Source organism: Pristiophorus japonicus, chromosome X (genome assembly GCF_044704955.1).
Source record: "Pristiophorus japonicus isolate sPriJap1 chromosome X, sPriJap1.hap1, whole genome shotgun sequence".
Classification (NCBI taxonomy): Eukaryota; Metazoa; Chordata; class Chondrichthyes; family Pristiophoridae; genus Pristiophorus; species Pristiophorus japonicus.
This window is the reverse complement of record NC_092010.1, coordinates 19530964-19552026: the sequence shown is the minus strand read 5'-3', so window position 1 is coordinate 19552026 and position 21063 is coordinate 19530964. Positions and strand designations below refer to the sequence as shown.

Genomic DNA, 21063 nt, shown 5'->3' with positions numbered 1-21063 from the left:
CGAGGGGGAGATGGAATGAGATATACTAAACTATGGCAGGGGTCCCAAATGGCTTGCAGGGACAGTAACGGGCAAGGAAGGAAACAGGCTAATGGTAGTACAAATGGACAATGGCAAAACCTGCCGGAGGCATGTAGACCAAGTCAAAAGCAGATTTACCAACAACACTGCGGAACCAGAGGCAGACTACAATGTGGAACTCGCACCACACTTGGTGGACAGACAGAGGGAACAACCTGAGGAAAGGGCAATCCCAACAGACACGCCCAGGCGAGTCAACAACAATCACACCAATCGAAACAGACAGCCCAGGCGAAATACCAGCAACCACACCCAAAGAAAAACAGACACCAAGGCAAACAACTGAACCACAACTCAGACGCTCCACGCGAGAGCGTAGACCACCTGAGAGACTGAACCTATAAAGACAATAAGACCTTGGGGGAGGGTGATGTCATGTATCTTACATTATTATATATAACTGTATCCTAACATGTTATACATGACTGTAATAAGATATGACCTGTAACCACCAGCATACCTTACCACCAGGGGTGCACTTGCAAGAGACAGGTATATAAGGACAGGTCTCAGGCAAGTGCAGCATTCCAGAGCTGTGAAATAAAGGTGCAGGTCCAGAGTGACCTTGACTTCTCTACATGCCTCGTGTGAATCTGTACTTTACATGTTCCTACTCGGAGAGGATTTAACTGGAGATCTGGTGTGTAACATTACCTCTTGAGCTAAGTACTAATCTCCCTGGTTTCTGCTTACACCAAACAATGCTTTGTTGTGTATAGTAAAATAGAAGTGAAAGTGATTAAACCAAGTGAAAAATTGGCATATTTAACCAGAGAAGAAAATACAAATGGAAAGTTTTTAAGAACAAGATTAAAAAATGTGGTAAACAAATATTTACCCAAAGTCAAAAGCAGGAAGTGTGGTAAGAAAAAACAACGTGGCTTACTGGTTAAGACAAATAAGATGTAAACAGCAATGTTTCTATAAATTAAAGACACTTACTTCTCAACTAAACAGAATTGAGTACACGGAACAACGAAAGAAAACAAAGGCTGCTATTAGATCAGCAAAAAGGCTAATGGCAAAAAGGATCGTAGAAATTTACAGCACGGAAGGAGGCCATTTTGGCCCATCGTGTCCCCGCCGGCCGACAAAGAGCTACCCAGCCTAATCCCACTTTCCAGCTCTTGGTCCGTAGCCCTATAGGTTACGGCACTTTAAGTGCACAACCAAGTATTTTTAAATGTGGTGAGGGTTTCTGCCTCTACCACCCTTTCAGCCAGTGAGTTCCAGACCCCCACCACCCTCTGGGTGAAGAAATTTCCCCTCGTATCTCCTTTATACCTCCCACCAATTAGTTTAAATCTATGTCCCCTGATTGTTGACCCCTCTGCCACGATGCTGAGAATGACGTGAATAGCACGTTTAGTGAGTTAGTCTTACCACAGGTAAAGGTTACACAGCCAGATAGGGGATGGGTGACCAACAGGAAGAGCAGTGGAAGGAAGGTAGTGCAGGGGTACCCTGAGGTCCTCCCCCTGCAAAACAGGTACACTGCTTTGGGTACTATTGAGGGGGATGACTCATCAGAGGAGAGCAGCAGCAGCCTAGTTCATGGCACCGTGGGTGGCTCTGCTGCACAGGAGGGCAGGAAAAAGAGTGGGAGAGCTATAGTGATAGGGGATTCTATTGTAAGGGGAATAGATAGACGATTCTGCGGCTGCAACCGAGACTCCAGGATGGTATGTTGCCTCCCTGGTGCAAGGGTTAAGGATGTCTCGGAGCGGGTGCAGGATATTTTGAAGGGAGAGGGTAAACAGCCAGTTGTCGTGGTGCTTATAGGTACGAACGATATAGGTAAAAAACAGGATGAGGTCCTACAAGACGAATTTAGGGAGCTAGGAGCTAAATTAAAAAGTAGGACCTCAAAAGTAGTAATCTCAGGATTGTTACCAGTGCCACATGCTAGTCAGAGTAGGAATCACAGGATAGCTCAGATGAATACGTGGCTTGAGGAGTGGTGCAGAAGGGAGGGATTCAAATTCTTGGGACATTGGAACCGATTCTGGGAGAGGTGGGACCAGTGCAAACCGGACGGTCTGCACCTGGGCAGGACCGGAACCAATGTCCTAGGGGGAGTGTTTGCTCGTGCTGTTGGGGAGGGGTTAAACTAATATGGCAGGGGGATGGGAACCTCTGCAGGGAGACAGAGGAAAGTAGAATGGGGGCAGGAGCAAAAGATAGAAAGAAGAACAGTAAAAGTGGAGGGCAGAGAAACCCAAGGCAAAAAGCAAAAAGGGCCAGTGGCAAAGGGTGTTAAAAGGACAAGCCTGAAGGCTCTGTGCCTCAATGCGAGGAGTATTCGCAATAAGGTGGACGAATTAACTGCGCAGAAAGCAGTTAACGGATATGATTTAATTGGCATCACGGAGACATGGCTCCAGGGTGACCAAGGCTGGGAACTCAACATCCAGGGATATTCAACATTTCGGAAGGATAGATAGAAAGGAAAAAGAGGTGGGGTGGCGTTGCTGGCTAAAGAGGAAATTAATGCAACAGTAAGGAAGGACTTTAGCTTGGATGATGTGGAAATGGTATGGGTGGAGCTACAGAATACCAAAGGGCAGAAAACGCAAGTGGGAGATGTGTACAGACCACCAAACAGTAGTAGTGAGGTTTGGGACAGCATCAAACAAGAAATTAGGGATGCGTGCAATAAAGGTACAACAGTTATCATGGGCGACTTTAATCGACATATAGATTGGGCTAACCTAACTGGTTGCAATGCGGTGGAGGAGGATTTCCTGGAGTGTATTAGGGATGGTTTTCTGGACCAATATGTCGAGGAGCCAACTAGAGGGCTGGCCATCCTTGACTGGGTGATGTGTAATGAGAAAAGACTAATTAGCAATCTTGTTGTGCGAGGCCCCTTAGGGAAGAGTGACCATAATATGGTAGAATTCTTTATTAAGATGGAGAGTGACACAGTTAATTCAGAGACTAGGGTCCTGAACTTAAGGAAAGGTAACTTCGATGGTATGAGGCGTGAATTGGCTCGAATAGACTGGCGAGTGATACTTAAAGGGTTGACGGTGGATAGGCAATGGCAAACATTTAAAGATCACATGGATGAACTTCAACAATTGTACATCTCTGTCTGGAGTAAAAATAAAAACGGGGAAGGTGGCTCAACCATGGCTAACAAGGGAAGTTAAGGATAGTGTTAAATCCAAGGAAGAGGCATATAAATTGGCCAGAAAAAGCAGCAAACCTGAGGACTGGGAGAATGTTATAATACAGCAGAAGAGGACAAAGGGTTTAATTAGGAGGGGGAAAATAGAGTATGAGAGGAAGCTTTCTGGGAACATAAAAACTGACTGCAAAAGCTTCGATAGATATGTGAAGAGAAAAAGGTTAGTAAAGACAAATGTAGGTCCCTTGCAGTTGGATTTGGGTGAATTTATAATGGGGAACAAAGAAATGGCGAACCAGTACTTTGGTTCTGTCTTCACGAAGGAAGACACAAATAACCTTCCGGAAATACTAGGGGACCGAGGGGCCAGTGAGAAGTAGGAACTGAAGGAAATCCTTATTAGATGGGAAATTGTGTTCGGAAAATTGATGGGATTGAAGGCCGATAAATCCCTGGGGCCTGATAGTCTGCATCCCAGAGTACTTAAGGAAGTAGCCGTAGAAATAGTGGATGCATTGGTGATCATTTTCCAACAGTCTATCGACTCTGGATCGGTTCCTATGGACTGGAGGGTAACTAATGTAACACCACTTTTTAAGAAGGGAGGGAGAGAGAAGGCAGATAATTATAGACCGCTTCGCCTGACATCAGTAGTGGGGATAATGTTGGAATCATTTATTAAAGATGAAATATCAGCACATTTGGAAAGCAGTGACGGGATCGGTCCAAGTCAGCATGGATTTATGAAAGGGAAATCCTGCTTGACAAATCTTCTAGAATTTATTGAGGATGTAACTGGTAGAGTGGACAAGGGAGAACCGGTGGATGTGGTGTATTTGGACTTTCAAAAGGCTTTTGACAAGGTCCCACACAAGAGATTGGTGTGCAAAATTAAAGCACATGGTATTGGGGGTAATGTACTGACGTGGATAGAGAACTGGTTGGCAGACAGGAAGCAGAAAGTCGGGATAAAGGGTCCTTTTCAGAATGGCAGGCAGTGACCAGTGGGGTGCTGCAGGGCTCAGTGCTGCGACCCCAGCTATTTACAATATACATTAATGATTTGGATGAGGGAATAGAGTGTAATATCTCCAAGTTTGCAGATGACACTAAGCTGGGTGGCGGTGTGAGCTGTGAGGAGGATGCTAAAAGGCTGCAGGGTGACTTGGACAGGTTCGGTGAGTGGGCAAATGCATGGCAGATGCAGTATAATGTGGATAAATGTGAGGTTATCCACTTTGATGGCAAAAACACGAAGACAGAATATTATCTGAATGGCGGAAGATTAGGAAAAGGGGAGGTGCAACGAGACCTGGGTGTCATGGTATATCAGTCATTGAAAGTTGGCATAGAGGTACAGTAGGCGGTGAAGGCAAATGATATGTTGGCCTTCATAGCTAGGGGATTTGAGTATAGGAGCAGGGAGGTCTTACTGCAGTTGTACAGGGCCTTGGTGAGGCCTCACCTGGAATATTGTGTTCAGTTTTGGTCTCCTAATCTGAGGAAGGATGTTCTTGCTATTGAGGGAGTGCAGCGAAGGTTCACCAGACTGATGGCAGGACTGACATATGAGGAGAGACTGGATCAACTGGGCCTGTATTCACTGGAGTTTAGAAAGATGGGAAGGGGATCTCATAGAAACATATAAAATTCTGACAGGACTGGACAGGTTAGATGCTGGAAGAATGTTCCCGATGTTGGGCAAGTCCAGAACCAGGGGACATAGTCTAAGGATAAGTGGTAAGCCATTTAGGACCGAGATGAGGAGAAACTTCTTCATTCAGAGAGTTGTTACCCTGTGGAATTCCCTACCGTAGAGAACTGTTGATGCCAGTTTATTGGATATATTCAAGAGGGAGTTAGATATGGCCCTTACAGCTAAAGGGATCAAGGGGTATGGAGAGAGAGCAGGAGAGGCGTACTGAGGTGAATGATCAGCCATGATCTTATTGAATGGTGGTGCAGGCTCGAAGGGCCGAATGGCCTACTCCTGCACCTATTTTCTATGTTTCTATGTTGCTAAACAGGTTCTTCCTATCCAGTCTATCCAAGCCCCTCATAATTTTATACACCTCAATAAGGTCTCCCTTCACCCTCCTCTAATACAAAGAAAACAGACCCAGCATCTCCAATCTTTCCTCATAGCCAAAATTCTCCAGTCCAGGCAACATTCTTGTAAATCTCCTCTGTACCCTTTCCAGTGCAATCACATCTTTCCTGTAATATGGTGACCAGACTGTATGCAGTACTCCAGCTGCGTCCTAACCAGTGTTTTATACAGTTCAAGCATAACGTCCTTGCTCTTGTATTCCATGCCTCGACTAATAAATGCAGGTATTCCATATGCCTTCTTAACCACCTTATCTACCTGGCCTGCACTCCAAGGTCCATTTATTCATGTACATTTCTCTGTGTCCTACCATTTAATGTGTATTCCCTTGGCTTGTTAGACCTCCCCAAATGCATTACCTCACACTTCTTCGGATTGAATTCCATTTGCCACTGTTCTGCCTACCTGACCAGTACAGTGATATCTTCCTGCAGTCCGCAGCTTTCTTCTTCATTATCAACCACACGGCCGATTTTAGTGTCATCTGCATACTTCTTAATCATAACCCCAACATTCAAGTCCAAGTCATTGATATATACCACAAAAAGCAAGGGACCCAGCACTAAGCCCTGCGGAACCCTACTGGAAACGGCCTTCCAGTCACAAAAACACCCATCCACCATTCCCCTTTGCTTCTTGCCTCTAAACCAATTTTGGATCCGACTTGCTACTTTGCCCTAGATCCCTTGCACTTTTACTTTCGTGACCAGTCTGCCATGTGGGACCTTATCAAAAGCTTTGCTAAAATCCACATACACTACATCATACGCACTGATCTCTTCGACCCTCTTGGTTATCTCCTCTAAAAATTAAATCAAGTTGGTCAGACACGACCTTCCCTTAACAAATCCATGCTGACTGTCCTTGATTAATCCATGTCTTTCCAAATGAAGATTTACCCGTCCCTCAGGAGTTTTTCCAATAATTTTCCCACGACTGAGGTTAGGCTGACTGGCAACCATTACATTACAACTGTGGAAGTAATGGGAAAAGCTTTTTCAGTTATGTGAAGAGTCAGAGAATTGTCAAAGACTGTATTGAGCCATTGAAAAATGTTTAAGGACAGGTTACAAAGGATTCACACCTCACACCTGGGTATGGCGGAAATATTAAATGAGTACTTTGCATCGGTCTTCACCCTTGTAGGTGTTGGGGGTCATGATCTGCAAATTTGCAGATGATACCAACATCTGTGCGAATATTAGGACTATAGATGACGCTTGTCTACTTTAGGCAGATGTGTTGGGAGATTGGGATCATGACTGGAAAATTATGTATAACTTGGATAAGTGCAGTGTTGTGCATGTGGGCAGGGCAAATGCTGAACATTCATACACCCTTCAGGGAAAAGCATTAAAGAAAGACATCTGGGCATTCTAGTGTATACATCCTTAAAGGTATATGAGCAATGCTGTGAAGCGATAGCTCGAGCAAATAGGGTATTGGGGTGTATCCATAAGACAATTGAGTGCAAGATGGTTTTGTCCTTGTACACGAGCTTGGTCAGGCCGCACTTGGAATACTGTGTCCAGTTTTGGTCTCCTCACATGGTGGGTCATATTGAGGCTTTGTCGAGGGTGCAGTCTAAAGCACCTCAGTTATCAAGATAGGTGAAAAGAGTTGGGACTTTACACTTTCGAGAAGCGTAGACTTAGAGGTGATCTGTTTGAGGTTTGTGAGATAATGAAGGGAATAGATTGTGTTCCAGTTGACAGTTTGATCCAAGTAAATAGGTTAGGGAGGACCAAGGGTCACAAATTTAACCTCTAGATCTAGGTTAGATGTCAGGAGGTGGTTCTTTTCCCAGAGAATAGTGGGCCTCTGGAACAGTCTGCCATCTCGTGCAGTGGATGCTGATTTGCTGAATTTCTTCAAGCGAGAGCTGGACCCGTTTCTGGCTGGGACAGGGATCACCTCTTACAGAAGGTCGGTACTGCAGGGACTTCAGGGCCAGAGTGATCTCCTGGACTGGCTTCGATCGCCTCGATGGGTCGGAGAGAAATTGCCCAGAGTTTTCCTCCAAATGTTTTTTTTCCTCTCCCAGGAGATCACATGGCTTCCAGTGGGGTGCAGTGTATATGTTGTGATACACAAGGTATCACAATTGTGGGGGACAGGCTCAATAGACCCGAGGGTCTTCATCTGTCTGTCATTGTTCGTATGTTCAGAGAATGTATCTGTGTTGATCGGATAGTAATCGTGCAATTAGTGCTCTACAGTCTCTGGAATTAATTCTTTGGGTCACCTCACATATAGTATGAGATAGCTCTTGTCACTTTACTTCCTGCTCCTTTTTCCATTTTTGTCCTCTCCAAGTCACCTTGTAGCACACACACTTCCTGGAGTGAGAGGACAGACAAGTGACTTACTCCCAGGCTTCCATTGATACCACTTTAAGCCAGACACCAGCTATACAACTTCTTTGATGTTATTGAAAAGAAATCTTGGATTGAAGTTAAAGGGGTACAAATTGCCCCCAACCCGTTTTGATGGTTTTTACCGCAGCTGCGGCTCAGGTCGACTCTTTCACGAAATTCCGCTCTTTGTTTTGTTTTTTGTTTTGATCCGAAAGTCAGGTGACTACTCCTGAGGGGCAAAGATGCGGCGGTGACAGCAACTGAGGAGTGGAAGTTGGGGGGCGGTGCAGAGTCACCACCGCGATGATGTTGTTAGCGTTAGTGTTTTCTTAGAAGAATCACTCAACACTCAGGGTCGGTTCCAATGCTGATGCAGCTTTTATTACGCTCAGCGGGAAGGAAAAACTCAGGACCGTATCCAGGTTTCTCTTCACAGAACAAAGAGTTACATGTACCTTTATATGTTTCACAACAGTTGCAAAACAGTTTACTACAGTTACACAGCCCATCACGGCTGGACACAAGCCAATCACAACGATTATAGATTACATATAGGTTCTTTTAACCCAATAGAATTCTCCTAGTATCCAGGGAACCATATGTTCGGTTATTGTCAGCTTGGGCTGATCGATGGCTTTATAGGTTCTCTCCCTAGTTCTTTCATCTGGGAGAAATAATTGGTATATAGCCTTGTTTACAGCAAATGGTTTCCCTCTTATCTTTCTTCCTGGGGAATTAATTGGTTTATGGCCTTGTTCACAGGAGATGGTTTCCTTCTTATCTCTGTCTTCCCAGGCATTCCTACAGTGGGCCTCACAGGGTTATTGCTCGGTCAGTGAACGTTCAACAGTTCACAGTTTGACTACCTGATTTCCCATAATGCCTGGGCAGCCATTTTATGTGTGTGTCCATTTAAGCTTATGTGAGTTTTAAATATCCAGCAGGTGCCTAATGCCTAAGTCTATATATATATTTCTACTCTCTACAACAATTCCCCCTTTCGGTAAAGGGACTAGTCCTAGTCCCCTTTTAACCGACCGTACTGCCTTTATCTGATATTTGTGCACGGCCCGGTATTCCTTGCCTCAACGTGCAGGCCAGTCACGCGGTTTCAGGAGTCCCGGTTGCTTAGATCAAATTAACAAAGGCTAGCTCCTCCCGTCCCCTTATCAAACAGGCTTGTTTAATATCCAGGGAACGGTGATTGGTCCGTTTCCACCGTTTGTGGCGCCTGCATACCTGGCAGGCCATCACGCCCCATGTTATTGCTAAGATTAATTGTATTCCGACCAGTGTGTGTGAAATAATTCGGATCCATGGGTGGATGTTCACATTTATTCCCCAGTCCCAGACTTTTCTCCACCAACTCTGACTTTGTAAGTCTACCTCGGTATCTTCTTCCAGTTCTTTGATTTTAGTTTGTAGCTGGTGATAGAGTTTTACGGATTGCCCCACTCTGAGCCTTAACTCCCGTAATACCTCGGTTAGATGTGGGATAGGGACCTGCTCTGGCTCATCATAATCCTGCAAATGATCATGGAGCTGATCAGTTACTTCAATAACTTCGGACTTCCGGCGCCTAACCTGGGTGATATGTGCTTGCCCGATCGCGACAGGTCGTAGTGGTGTAAAGCAAAAGTTTGGCTGCGGTATAGGGCACTGTAGGTCATTATACTGGTATGAACGCTCTGTGGTAGAGACGCAGTATCTTCCCCTCCCTCCGTAGCCTGCCCTCGCGAAGTGCATGTGTGCGGGCACTATTTCTAGTACACACCCGTTGGTTCGGTTAAACCCGCACTCTTCTAGTTCCCCTCGGCCCACCGGGTGAGGGCATACTGTGATTTCCCCCCTTTGCTTGCAATCTGCTAGGGAAATCCCAGTAAGTATGTTGTTTCGACGAACGGCAGAGGTGGTGGTTAGGTAGTAGCGTATGGAGACATTTTCCCGTATTACTCCGATATTCTCTAGTTGGTATAAGGGGAACGGCCCTGAGTCCGGCGTTGCTATAGGGATCAACAGGACTATCCCTATCCCGGTAGTCCTACCCATCTGGCAATCTGGAATTGCGGGGTATACTTGGGTCAGTCCCTTCAGAGTACAATTATCCAGTGTCCCCCTTTGGTTCGCCAACTGAGCTAAATGTGAACTGTCTATCCAATCGGGTACTTCCCCGCATTGGATCTGGTCGAGGTTGTGGCGGATCTGTCCCACCATCCACAGACCATAAGCATGACAGAGTTGCCCCTGTCTTTGCTTTATTGTATCTTCTTGTTCTCTATCAATGAGGTGATTGATGGTTTTAGCGTGAGCTTCCAGGACTGAGATGCCATCCAACTGGATTTTGGCACCCTCCTTTCCTAGGTTGGCCTGGTCTTCCTGGTTTTGCTCCACTCTCTCATTTAATTCTTGTATGTCTATCGAGTTCACTACGGAGGTCTCTGTATTGAAAACGGTAGCAACATCATTAACTATTTCCCTCTTCATCCTGGGGCTAACCCCTGTCCCCGGAACCTACTGGCACCCATTGCATCGGCAGCCTGCTGCATTACAACTTTACTTAATACATTGTACATCTTCCTTGACTGTTCTGTACCGTATTCCAGCATCTGGATGCCTGAAATATTGATCAGAACAGGCACAATTTCATGTCTAACATTATCATACAACAGTTCCCCCTCGCTGTACATTACAATCCCATTCTCTGGTCCCTTCGTAGTTATGGGGCAAGGCAGTTCCTCGGGCAATGTAGTGATTCTTATGGGGCGCGGTGTCGGAGGGGGTGAGAAACATACATACAATGATATTGCAGCCGCCCCCGCCTCCTCGTAATACCCACACAGCCCCACTCCCTTCTTGCGGATGACTGATTGCTGGGATTGTCCCGGAGGCGCGCAAATTATGCCGAAAGTACATTCATCAGGCCCTTTAACATCCCTCCGTTTAATGCATCTGCTCCTTATACCCGTGGAGCACTGTACACATACTCTTATTCTTATTAGGATTCTTATTAGGATTCACTTGTAACCATGCATTAAAATAAGTCCTGTCCTTGCTCCAGTCCTTGGCTGCTGGGATGCACATTCCGGCCGTTAAATTAAACAAGACTCCATAGTTCATATAGTTGTTTATTTCCAGCGTGCTCTGCTGTCCGTCGGTGTTGCCCAGGGTACGTGCATGTCGCAGGGCTATCCATATTACGAGTAGCGCCGTTCGTATTCCCATTCCGGTAAGTATTATCTGTAATTTTAAACAGACGGCCTGGTCGTCACCAGGGGTTAAGTTTTTTGCTCTACGAGAGTCCCTGTCACCCTGCAAAATCAGAAGCACAAGGTTATAATCGAACCATTTCGAGCTGAATCTGTAGGGCGTGCGCCCGTGTCTTTACTCACTTAAATATTACCCAAACTCCTATTATGACCAAGGCCAAAGCTATTCCTCCAAACATCGCTGTCTGCTTTACCGTTAGGTTGGGTTTGTGGACTACACCTACCCACCGTGGGGTACATTGGCTCTATTGCCAGAGGTGATGGTGCTATGGCTGCGCACTGCACTATCCGTCTAGTCCTGTTATCTCTTCCAGCCTGTTTATCTTAGCTTTTAACTCTTCAATTTGTTTTATTGAATATCTATTTCTTTATTGTATCAGGCAAGTATTATTACATAAGCTAGTTCTGTTTTTATTTTTGTTTCCTCTGTTAGGTGAGTCTTTTTTTTTCCTTATTAAGAAATCCAAATTAATAATGTTCAGTATAAAACGGCTGTCAATGGAAAGGGTTAACTCCTTTCCAGGTTTGTAAGAAGACCTGATGTCATTACGTGACTTCACGTAATCATCTGAAAAAAAAAAGTCTTTGTGCCTTCAAAACTGGCTTCGAAATTAGGAATCCGTTAAAAACAGCATAAATCATTAGAGTAAACTCCAATGTTTTCTTAACTTCTAATTCAAGTACTTGCCAAAGAATTTTTTTTTTTTAATTGTTTTAAAACAAGACCACACATACAATAGCAATTTTGTTTACTGAAATTCAATTCTGTTTTTTTTTATTTCTCTCTTTCTCCTCGTTATCTTCAAAACCCTCCTGCTTGTTTAGACTGTTCGGGACATTTTTGATAAACACTGTCCATTTTGGAAATCTTTTCAAACTGCATTGAAACTTTTTCATAATTGAAAATTCGAATCCATGTAGAGTGTTTTTTACTTATTCCAATTTTTTTTCTCTTCTAATTAAACCAATATCTTTTTCACAGCAAACATCAACTAGTATTTAGTAAGTTATGTCTTTTTCCATTTAGTCCGTTACATCTTTTTTTTCCTTTCTTCAAATTAGGTTTTGTATTTTACACGGAGGGTTCGTAACTCCATAAAGTTGTTAATTTAAAATCATTTGTTTACTTTCAAAGTGGCGTCTTTATCTTTTTCTTTTTTTTTTCATAACTGGAATGGAGACCAGCTTTGAGAGTTTGAGTGCTGCCTTTCGTTATCTCAAAATGCTCCAGTTTCAAAGTCGTTACTAAAGCTTGCTGTTTTTTAACATTTTCCAAAAGTTCCTTTTACACCTTCGCAGATAGCTCGCCACTTGCCCAGGAGTTTGACCTGATCAGATTTAATTTAATCTTTTTTTTTTTTAAATCCACCTCAGTATTTCCTGTGCCTTCTCTGAATATCTCAAAATCCCAATTCAAACTTTGTAATTTCAATCTTTATTTAAAACTTTTTTTTTTAGAAGCTCTCTTTTTTTTTAAAGCATTCTTTATCTCATTCCGAGACCAAATTTATGTCTTTCAACCCAATCAATCATTGCATGTTTTCTTTCGGCAAGTAAGTGAGCATGTCAAATAAATATTTTGCTTAACAAACCTATTCTTTATTTGTTTATTTTCCTAGCTCCGTAACTTATCATCCGAATAAATCCACACCTGCGTTTCTAACTTAAATGTCTTAAAACTTCCCACATACAGGACAACATTACAAAGGGTTAAAAAAAAGACTTTCACTCTTTCTAAAATAAACAGACACTTGCATTCCTCTTCCAACCAGGCTTTCGGAACATGAAAACATAAAAAAATTCATTCTGCAGTCAAAAATCACACAGACACTTCTCACTCAACGATTTACAACAGTCTCTCTTCTTGTTTTGGCCGGCTCTATTTTTGGATCCATGACCTTTCAGGGAATTCGTAGTTTTATTCCTGAGGATTCCACCCTGCTTTAATCATTTTTTCAATTTGCTTCTTTTGTTTTTCCGCCATGTGGCGGGTAAGCGACCCTTCTGGTCTCCACTCGAGTTTACTTGTTTTCATGGCCATTCCTGGGTAGGACTAGTACCGTTAGGAATCTACTCTCAGAGGTCCGCTTTCTTTCTAGCGCGACTTGTAGTAAACTGTCTCTTGGCTACTGTCAGGTCACAAGTTCTGCTGTTACACAAACTTATACAATTCTTAAAAACGCGTTTAAGCAATTCCCGCAGTGCTCTACGTATCCTTAACGACTACCTACCACCGCTCAGCCCGATGGTCCGACCCTGTTCACAGGTTTGGATTCCGTTAGCCGCTGTACACCGCTTGGTTCTATCCCGGGGTATTTCAAATTACACTACTGGGTCCGGAAGATGTCTCTCGGTATCACGATCCCACGGTCTAAGTGTGTTCCCTACGCCTACTTGGTTCCTGGCCGTCACGTGGGACAAAAGTCCTCTTAATTCAGGCTCAGGCTAGGCGTTTGAGATATTAGACCGTCTCCTCATGTCGATCAACCAGCTTCCACCTTCCGCACCCTTTATACTTAAAAATTGTTTTTTATACTCACCCGGGTTTTTTCCAAGGGCGTCCAGCGACTCCGGGAAATCCCGTCGACTACGCCATTGTTAGCGTTAGTGTTTTCTTAGAAGAATCACTCAACACTCAGGGTCGGTTCCAATGCTGATGCAGCTTTTATTACGCTCAGCGGGAAGGAAAAACTCAGGACCGTATCCAGGTTTCTCTTCACAGAACAAAGAGTTACATGTACCTTTATATGTTTCACAACAGTTACAAAACAGTTTACTACAGTTACACAGCTCATCACGGCTGGACACAAGCCAATCACAACGATTATAGATTACATATAGGTTCTTTTAACCCAATAGAATTCTCCTAGTATCCAGGGAACCATATGTTCGGTTATTGTCAGCTTGGGCTGATCGATGGCTTTATAGGTTCTCTCCCTAGTTCTTTCATCTGGGAGAAATAATTGGTATATAGCCTTGTTTACAGCAAATGGTTTCCCTCTTATCTTTCTTCCTGGGGAATTAATTGGTTTATGGCCTTGTTCACAGGAGATGGTTTCCTTCTTATCTCTGTCTTCCCAGGCATTCCTACAGTGGGCCTCACAGGGTTATTGCTCGGTCAGTGAACGTTCAACAGTTCACAGTTTGACTACCTGATTTCCCATAATGCCTGGGCAGCCATTTTATGTGTGTGTCCATTTAAGCTTATGTGAGTTTTAAATATCCAGCAGGTGCCTAATGCCTAAGTCTATATATATATTTCTACTCTCTACAACAATGTCATCACGGCGACACATCACCACAGCTCTCCCCTTCATTTAAAGGGGAGAGCCTTCGTGATTTTTAAACCTCGGCCCACTGAGCCTCCAGAGTAGGTTTAGGTCCAAAAGGGGATGCCAGGCTATCTGTTGGCAGCCCGGCCGAACCTGGGGAGCATAATTGTCGGGTCAACAAAAAAACAAAACATGGCGGCAGCGGCATTGAGCCCTCCCCTTTAAGGGAAGCCGCACCGTCGTTGCAGAAGGCCACAGCCTCACTACCACCGGAAAAAAAACAGGTTTTGGCACCGCTGGGCGGGCCGAAGATTTTCCAAGGGGAATGTCGCCGTCAGGGGGTTAGATCGGCGGTACGCACAGTGATAACGCGCTTAACACCGATCAGCAGCAGTGGAGCAGTGAGGGGGGGATCAGGACACCGCCAGGAAAACTTGGGACGGCAATTAGAAACATAGAAACATAGAAAATAGGTGCAGGAGTAGGCCATTCGGCCCTTCGAGCCTGCACCGCCATTCACTGAGTTCATGGCTGAACATGCAACCTCAGTACCCCATTCCTGCTTTCTCACCATACCCCTTGATCCCCCTAGTAGTGAGGACTATATCTATATTTAATTGGGCTAGCAGCGGCCATTCCATCAAAAGTAGGCGGCCTCTCCACTCCGCGGTGTGGCTGCCGATTTGCGGTGGTAACGGGCCTTAAGGAATGGGGTAATTTCGGCCCCAAAAGACCTAAGATAGGTTTACAGTGCATATGTGTGAATGCACGAAGTGTGTTAAATAAGGTTGGTGAGCTGCAGGTGCAAACAGACACATGGGGATATGATGTCATGGCGACAGAGACCTGGCTCAAAAAGGGTCAGGGTTGGATACTAAATATTCCCAGATATAAGGCAAAGATAGGGAAGGAAAGAAAGGAGGTGGGGTGGCAGTATTGATTAAGCAGAATATTACAGTACTGGAGAGAGAGGATGTCCTGGAAAGGTCAAGGACAGAATCTATTTGGTTAGAGTTGTGAAACAATAGAGGTGCCATTATACTACTCGGAGTATTCTATAGGTCGCCAACTAGTGGGAAGGATATAGAGGAGCAAATTTGCAGGGAAATTACAGAGAGATGCAAGAACTATATGGTAGTGATAATGGGGGACTATCCTTATATAGACTGGGATAGTTATAGTGTAAAGGGCAGAGAGGGGGAAGAATTTCTGAAGTGTGTTCAGGAGAACTTTCTTGATCAGTATGTTTCCGGCCAAACGAGGAAGGAGCATTGCTGGATCTGGTTCTGGGGAATGAGGTTGGTCAAATGGAGGAAGTGTCAGTAGGGGAAAAGTGATCATCATATCAAGGTTTAGATTAGCTATGGAAAAGGACAAGGAGCAATCTAGAGTAAAAATACTTAATTGGAGGAAGGCAAATTTCAGTGGGTTGAAAATGGATTTGGCCCGGGTAAATTGGAATCGAAGATTGGCAGGCAAAAACTGTAATCGAACAATGGGCTGGGTTTGAAGAGGAAATGGTTTGGGTACAGTCTAGGTACATTCCCACGAGGGCAGAAGGTAGGGCAACCAAAGCCAGAGCTCCCTGGATGACTAAAGAGATAGGGAGTAAGATGAAGCAGAAAAAAGGGGCGTATGACAGATGTCAGGTTGAGAATACAAGTGAGAACCAGGCTGAATATAGAAAGTTTAGAGGGAAAGTGAAAAAGGAAATAAGAGAGGCAAAGAGAGAATATGAGAATAGCTAACATAAAAAGTAATCCAAAAGTCTTCTGTAACCATATAAATAGTAAACAGGCAGTAAGAGGAGGGGGGACCGAATAGGGACCAAAATGGAGACCTAAGCATGGGGGCAGAGAACATGGCTGAGGTGCTAAATAAGTACTTTTCATCTGTCTTCACCAAGGAAGAAGGTGCTGCCAACGTCATAGTGAAAGAGGAGGTAGTTGAGATATTGGATGGGATAAAAATTGATAAAGAGAAGGTACTAGAAAGGCTGGCTGTACTTAAAGTAGATAAGTCACCAGGACCGGATGGGATGCATCCTAGGACACTGAGGGATGTAAAGGTGGAAATCACAGAGGTACTGGCCAGAATCTTCCAATCCTCCTTGGATACGGAAGTGGTGCCACAGGACTGAAGAATTACAAATGTTACACCCTTGTTCAAAAAAATGGTGTAATGATAAACCCAGCAACTACAGGCCAGTCGGTTTAACCTCGGTACTGGGGAAGCTTTAGAAACGATAATCAGGGACAAAAGGAACAGTCACTTGGACAAGTGTGGATTAATTAAGAATAGCCAGCACGGATTTGGCAAAGGCAAATCGTGTTTAACTAACTTGGTTGAGTTTTTTGATGAGGTTATAGAGAGAGTTGATGAGGGCAATGCGATTGACGTGATGTACATGGACTTCCAAAAGGCGCTTGATAAAGTGCCACATAATAGGCTTGCAAGCAAAGTTGAAGTCCATAGAATAAAAGGGACAGTGGCAGCATGGATACAAGATAGGCTAAGTGACAGGATACAATGAGTAGTGGGAAACGTTGTTTTTCAGACTGCAGGAAGGTATATGTGGTGATCCACAGGGGTCGGTACTAGGACCACTGCTTGTCTTGATATATATTAATGACTTAGACTTGGGTGTACAGGGCACAATTTCAAGATTTGCAGATGACACAAAACTTGGAAGTATAGTACACAGTGAGGAGGATAGTGATAAACTTCAAGTGGACATAGACAGGCTGGTGGAATGGGTGGACACGTGGCAGATGAAATTTAACGCAGAAAAGTGATACATTTTGTGAGGAAGAACAAGGAGAGGCAATATAAATTTAAAGGGGGTGCATGAACAGATACCTGGGGGTATATGTGCACAAATTGTTGAAGGTAGCAGGGCAGGTTGAGAAAGCGGTTAAAAAAGCTTACGGGATCCTGGGCTTCATAAATAGAGGCATAGAGTACAAAAGCAAGGAAGTTATGATGAACCTGGAGTATTGTGTCCAATTCTGGGCACCACACTTTAGGAAGGATGTGAAGGCCTTAGAGAGGGAGCAGAAAAGATTTACGAGAATGGTTCCACGGATGAGGGACTTCAGTTACATGGATAGACTGGAGAAGCTGGGGTTCTTCTCCTTGGAGAAGAGAAGGTTGAGAGGAGATTTGATCGAGGTGTTCAAAATCATGAGGGGTCTGGACAGAATAGATAGAGAGAAACTGTTCCCATTTGTGGAAGGGTCGAGAACCAGAGGACACAGATTTAAGGTGATTGGCAGACGAACGAAAGGCGACATAAGGAAAACATTTTTACGCAGCGAGTGGTTAGGATCTGGAATGCACGGCCTGAGAGGGTGGTGGAGGCAGACTCAATCGTGGCTTTCAAAAGAGAGTTGGATACGTACCTGAAGGGAAAACAATTGCAGGACTACGGGGAAAGGGCGGGGGAGTGGGACTGGCTGAGGCGCTCTTGCAGAGAGCCGGCATGGGCTCGACGGGCCGAATGGCCTCCTTCTGTGCGGTAACCATTGTAGGATTCTATGAATCTAGCAGATGATTTGGCCAAATACTGGTGCAGTAAAAGATGTTTGAGAGTGGGGATATTAAAATGTTGGCTGAAGCAATAAGAAGATCTCCTGGTCCCATTCCACCTTATTTCGAGTGGATCGAGGATGGAACGTCTTCTGGGGAGCCATTCTGCTGATCACCACCCGGGATTTCCACTTAAAGTGAGTGTGGATGTTGAATGCATCTGCCGAAATATGACTGGGTGCATAGAAAGTGGGCAGTAATTACATCATGTGTTGTATTTTCCATCATTATCACCATAGCAATGCTGGACTCGAGGGGCGGCAGCATGTTATTGACGTCCAGTGTTGCTATAGTAGGTGGGAGGGGATTTACATTTTAAAAGGCTCTCCAGGAGAGAATGTGGGTCAATCAATTGAACTCTGGGACCCTGCAAAAAAAATGTTTTAGAAGCAAAGAGACTCCTCTTCAGCTGCCATACAACTGCTGCAGTCAGGGAGTCTGTCAAAAATACTTAAATTAGCTTGATTCCTGCTCATCATGTCAGTAATGTCTTCAGAAAAAACATCGGCAGTGATCTCCCCTTTCTGAATTCATGCATCTTGTAACAAATTATACTCTTCCAAGGTGTTCACTTTCAAAAGTTTTCCCGATAGAACTTACTGATCTATAGGGCCCAAGTTTCCACACGATAAAAAACGGGTGCCCCTCCGAGCTGGGCGCCCGTTTTTCGCGCCTAAAACGGCGCCTAAAAAAAACCTCGCGATTCTGGAGCATTCTGCAGCTCCTTGTCTGCCTGGCGTGGCGCCCAGGGGACGGAGCCTACACTCGCGCCGATTTTGTCAGTGGGAGGGGGCGGGTAATATTTAAATTAGTTTTTTTCCTGCCGGCAACGCTGCGCGTGCACGTTGGAGCGTTCGCGCACGCTCAGTGTGAAGGAAACATTGGCACTCGGCCATTTTTGTAGTTTTTTGTAGCTGTTTAATTTTTGAACATTTTTTAATAAAAGCACATTGCCCTTCCATGATCAGCACTGAGGCTTCTTGCAGCAGTGAGAAGGCTGCAGGAAGCCTCAGAAAGTTGAGGCAGCCGTTTCCCTCACCCCCTCCCGGGGGAACGAACGGAACGGCCCCCCCCCCCCCCCCCCCCCCGCGGGAACGAATGGAACGGCTCCCCCCCCCCCGCGGGAACGAACGGAACGGCTTCCCCCCCCCGCGGGAACGAACTGAATGGCTTTCCCCCCCCCGCGGGAACGAACGATGGCTGAAGCACTTTCACACAGGTAGGAAGATGGTTTATTTAATCTTTTCTTTGCTTATAAATGTTTATTCAGATTGGATTTATTTGTATAATATTTGTAGAAGTATAAATAAGGATTTATTATAGAATTTAATGAGTTCCCTCCCCCCCCCCCCCCCCACCTCGTTCTGGACGCCTAATTTGTAACCTGCGCCTGATTTTTTTAATGTGTAGAACAGATTTTTTCAGTTCTACAAAAATCTTCACTTGCTCCATTCTAAGTTAGTTTGGAGTACATTTTCACTGTGGAAACTTTGAAATCAGGCGTCAGTGGCCGGACACGCCCCCTTTTGAAGAAAAAATTCTGTTCCAAAATAGAACTGTTCTACCTGACTGGAACTGCAGAAAAGAAAATGTGGAGAATTGCGATTTCTCCACCAGTTGCTCCTAAAAATCAGGCGCTAATCATGTGGAAACTTGGGCACATAGTTTCCAGCTGTTCAGTCATTGTGTCTATAGTTTCTAGATCTTTATCAGATATCTGTGTAGTATGGTGGTGCATGAAGAGAAGGCCAACATTTAGTTTGGAGAGGAGAAGAGATACAAATAGCATTGAATAAATTTAATGTGGGGAATTAAAACTTCACTGCACCACTGTGCTGTGCTCATGAGTAATATTGTTTCTAAAACCATGTTCATTTTATAGTTTATCACTGCTGTATATTTCAGAACAAATGGCGGCAATACCACCACATCACCCAACACCAGTGAATGAAATACAATCGCAACAGCTACATCTTCAGGCACAACAGACTGTGCCGATCTCCGCAGCCACAGTGTCTCAGGTAACTCAGTCAGTAAAAATGTGTTCTTCGCCCAGATTGGGATTTCATAATCCACATTATGGGCCCAAATTTCGAGCCGCGCCTAGAAGGGCGTAGCCCCGACCTGGACGCCCGTTTTTCGTGCCACAAAGTGCGCCTAAAAAAACCCTCCGTATTATCCACCTCCCTGTAGGTCCTCTGGCCCTCGGCGCAGCGCAGCAGGAGCTGCAGGGGGCGGAGCCAGGTCCCTGCGCTGAAAACAGTGCCGGGACCTCTGCACATGCGCACTACAGTGGGCACGCAAGTGCAGTAGCTCCAGGCGCCCAAAACTGTGTGGGAGGGGCCCGAAGCACGCAGCCCCTAGCCCTGGCCCAATGGCCTCACTGGGGCTGTGTGAATAAGGCTCCTCCCACGGCCAGCTCCTGCTTCCTCCTGACCCGACTCGACTCCCGCTTCCTGCCCCCCCCACCCCCGAACTGGACCCGACACCTGCCCCTCCCCCCGGACCAGACTCGACACCCGCTCCCCACCCCGGAGCGGACCCGACACCCGCTCCCCCCCCCCCCCCCCCGCCTCCGGACTGGATCCGACCTGACCTCCCTCCCCCCGACCCGAACCGAACCGACCTCCCTCCCACCACCCCGACCCGACCCAACGCCACCTACCTGTAAATCTGGTGCTGGGGACGGGCCCTGCCCGAAGTCTCGGGCCAGGCCCGTTCAGCCTCCCTCCCCCTTCTCCTTCCCCCCCTCCCAATCTCCTTCCCACCCCCTCCAATCTCCTTCCCCCCTCCCAATCTCCTTCCCCCCTCCAATCTCCTTCCCCCCTCCAATCTCCTTCCCCCCTCCAATCTCCTTTCCCCCCTCCAATCTCCTTCCCCCCCAATCTCCTTCCCCCCCACAATCTCCTTCCCCCTCCAATCTTCTTCCCCCCTCCAATCTCCTTCCCCCCCCCCAATCTCCTTCCCCCCCAATCTCCTTCCCCCATCTCCTTCCCCCTCCAATCTTCTCCCCTCCAATCTCCTTCCCCCCCCCAATCTCCTCCCCCCCCCAAGCTCCTTCACCACCCCCAATCTCCCTCTCCTCCCCCCCCAATCTCCTCCACCCCAACCAATCTCCTCCCCCCCCAATCTCCTCCCCCCCCAATCTCCTCCCCCCATCTCCCCCCATCTCCCTTCCCCCTCCCCCCACAATCTCCTCCCCCCCCCATCTCCCTCCCCAACCCCCTCAATCTCCCACCCCCCCACTCTTCCCTCC

General features: G+C 45.8%; 1 protein-coding gene across 1 annotated transcript in view; it reads left to right on the top strand.

The window, feature by feature from the left end:
- pou6f1 (POU class 6 homeobox 1) overlaps window positions 1–21063 on the top strand; it is a 177542-nt gene that overhangs the window by 53453 nt on the left and 103026 nt on the right. Inside the window, exon 4 of the mRNA XM_070869435.1 lies at window positions 19713–19828. Within this exon, the coding sequence (XP_070725536.1) occupies window positions 19713–19828 (116 nt within the window). The remainder of the gene's footprint in view (window positions 1–19712; window positions 19829–21063) is intronic.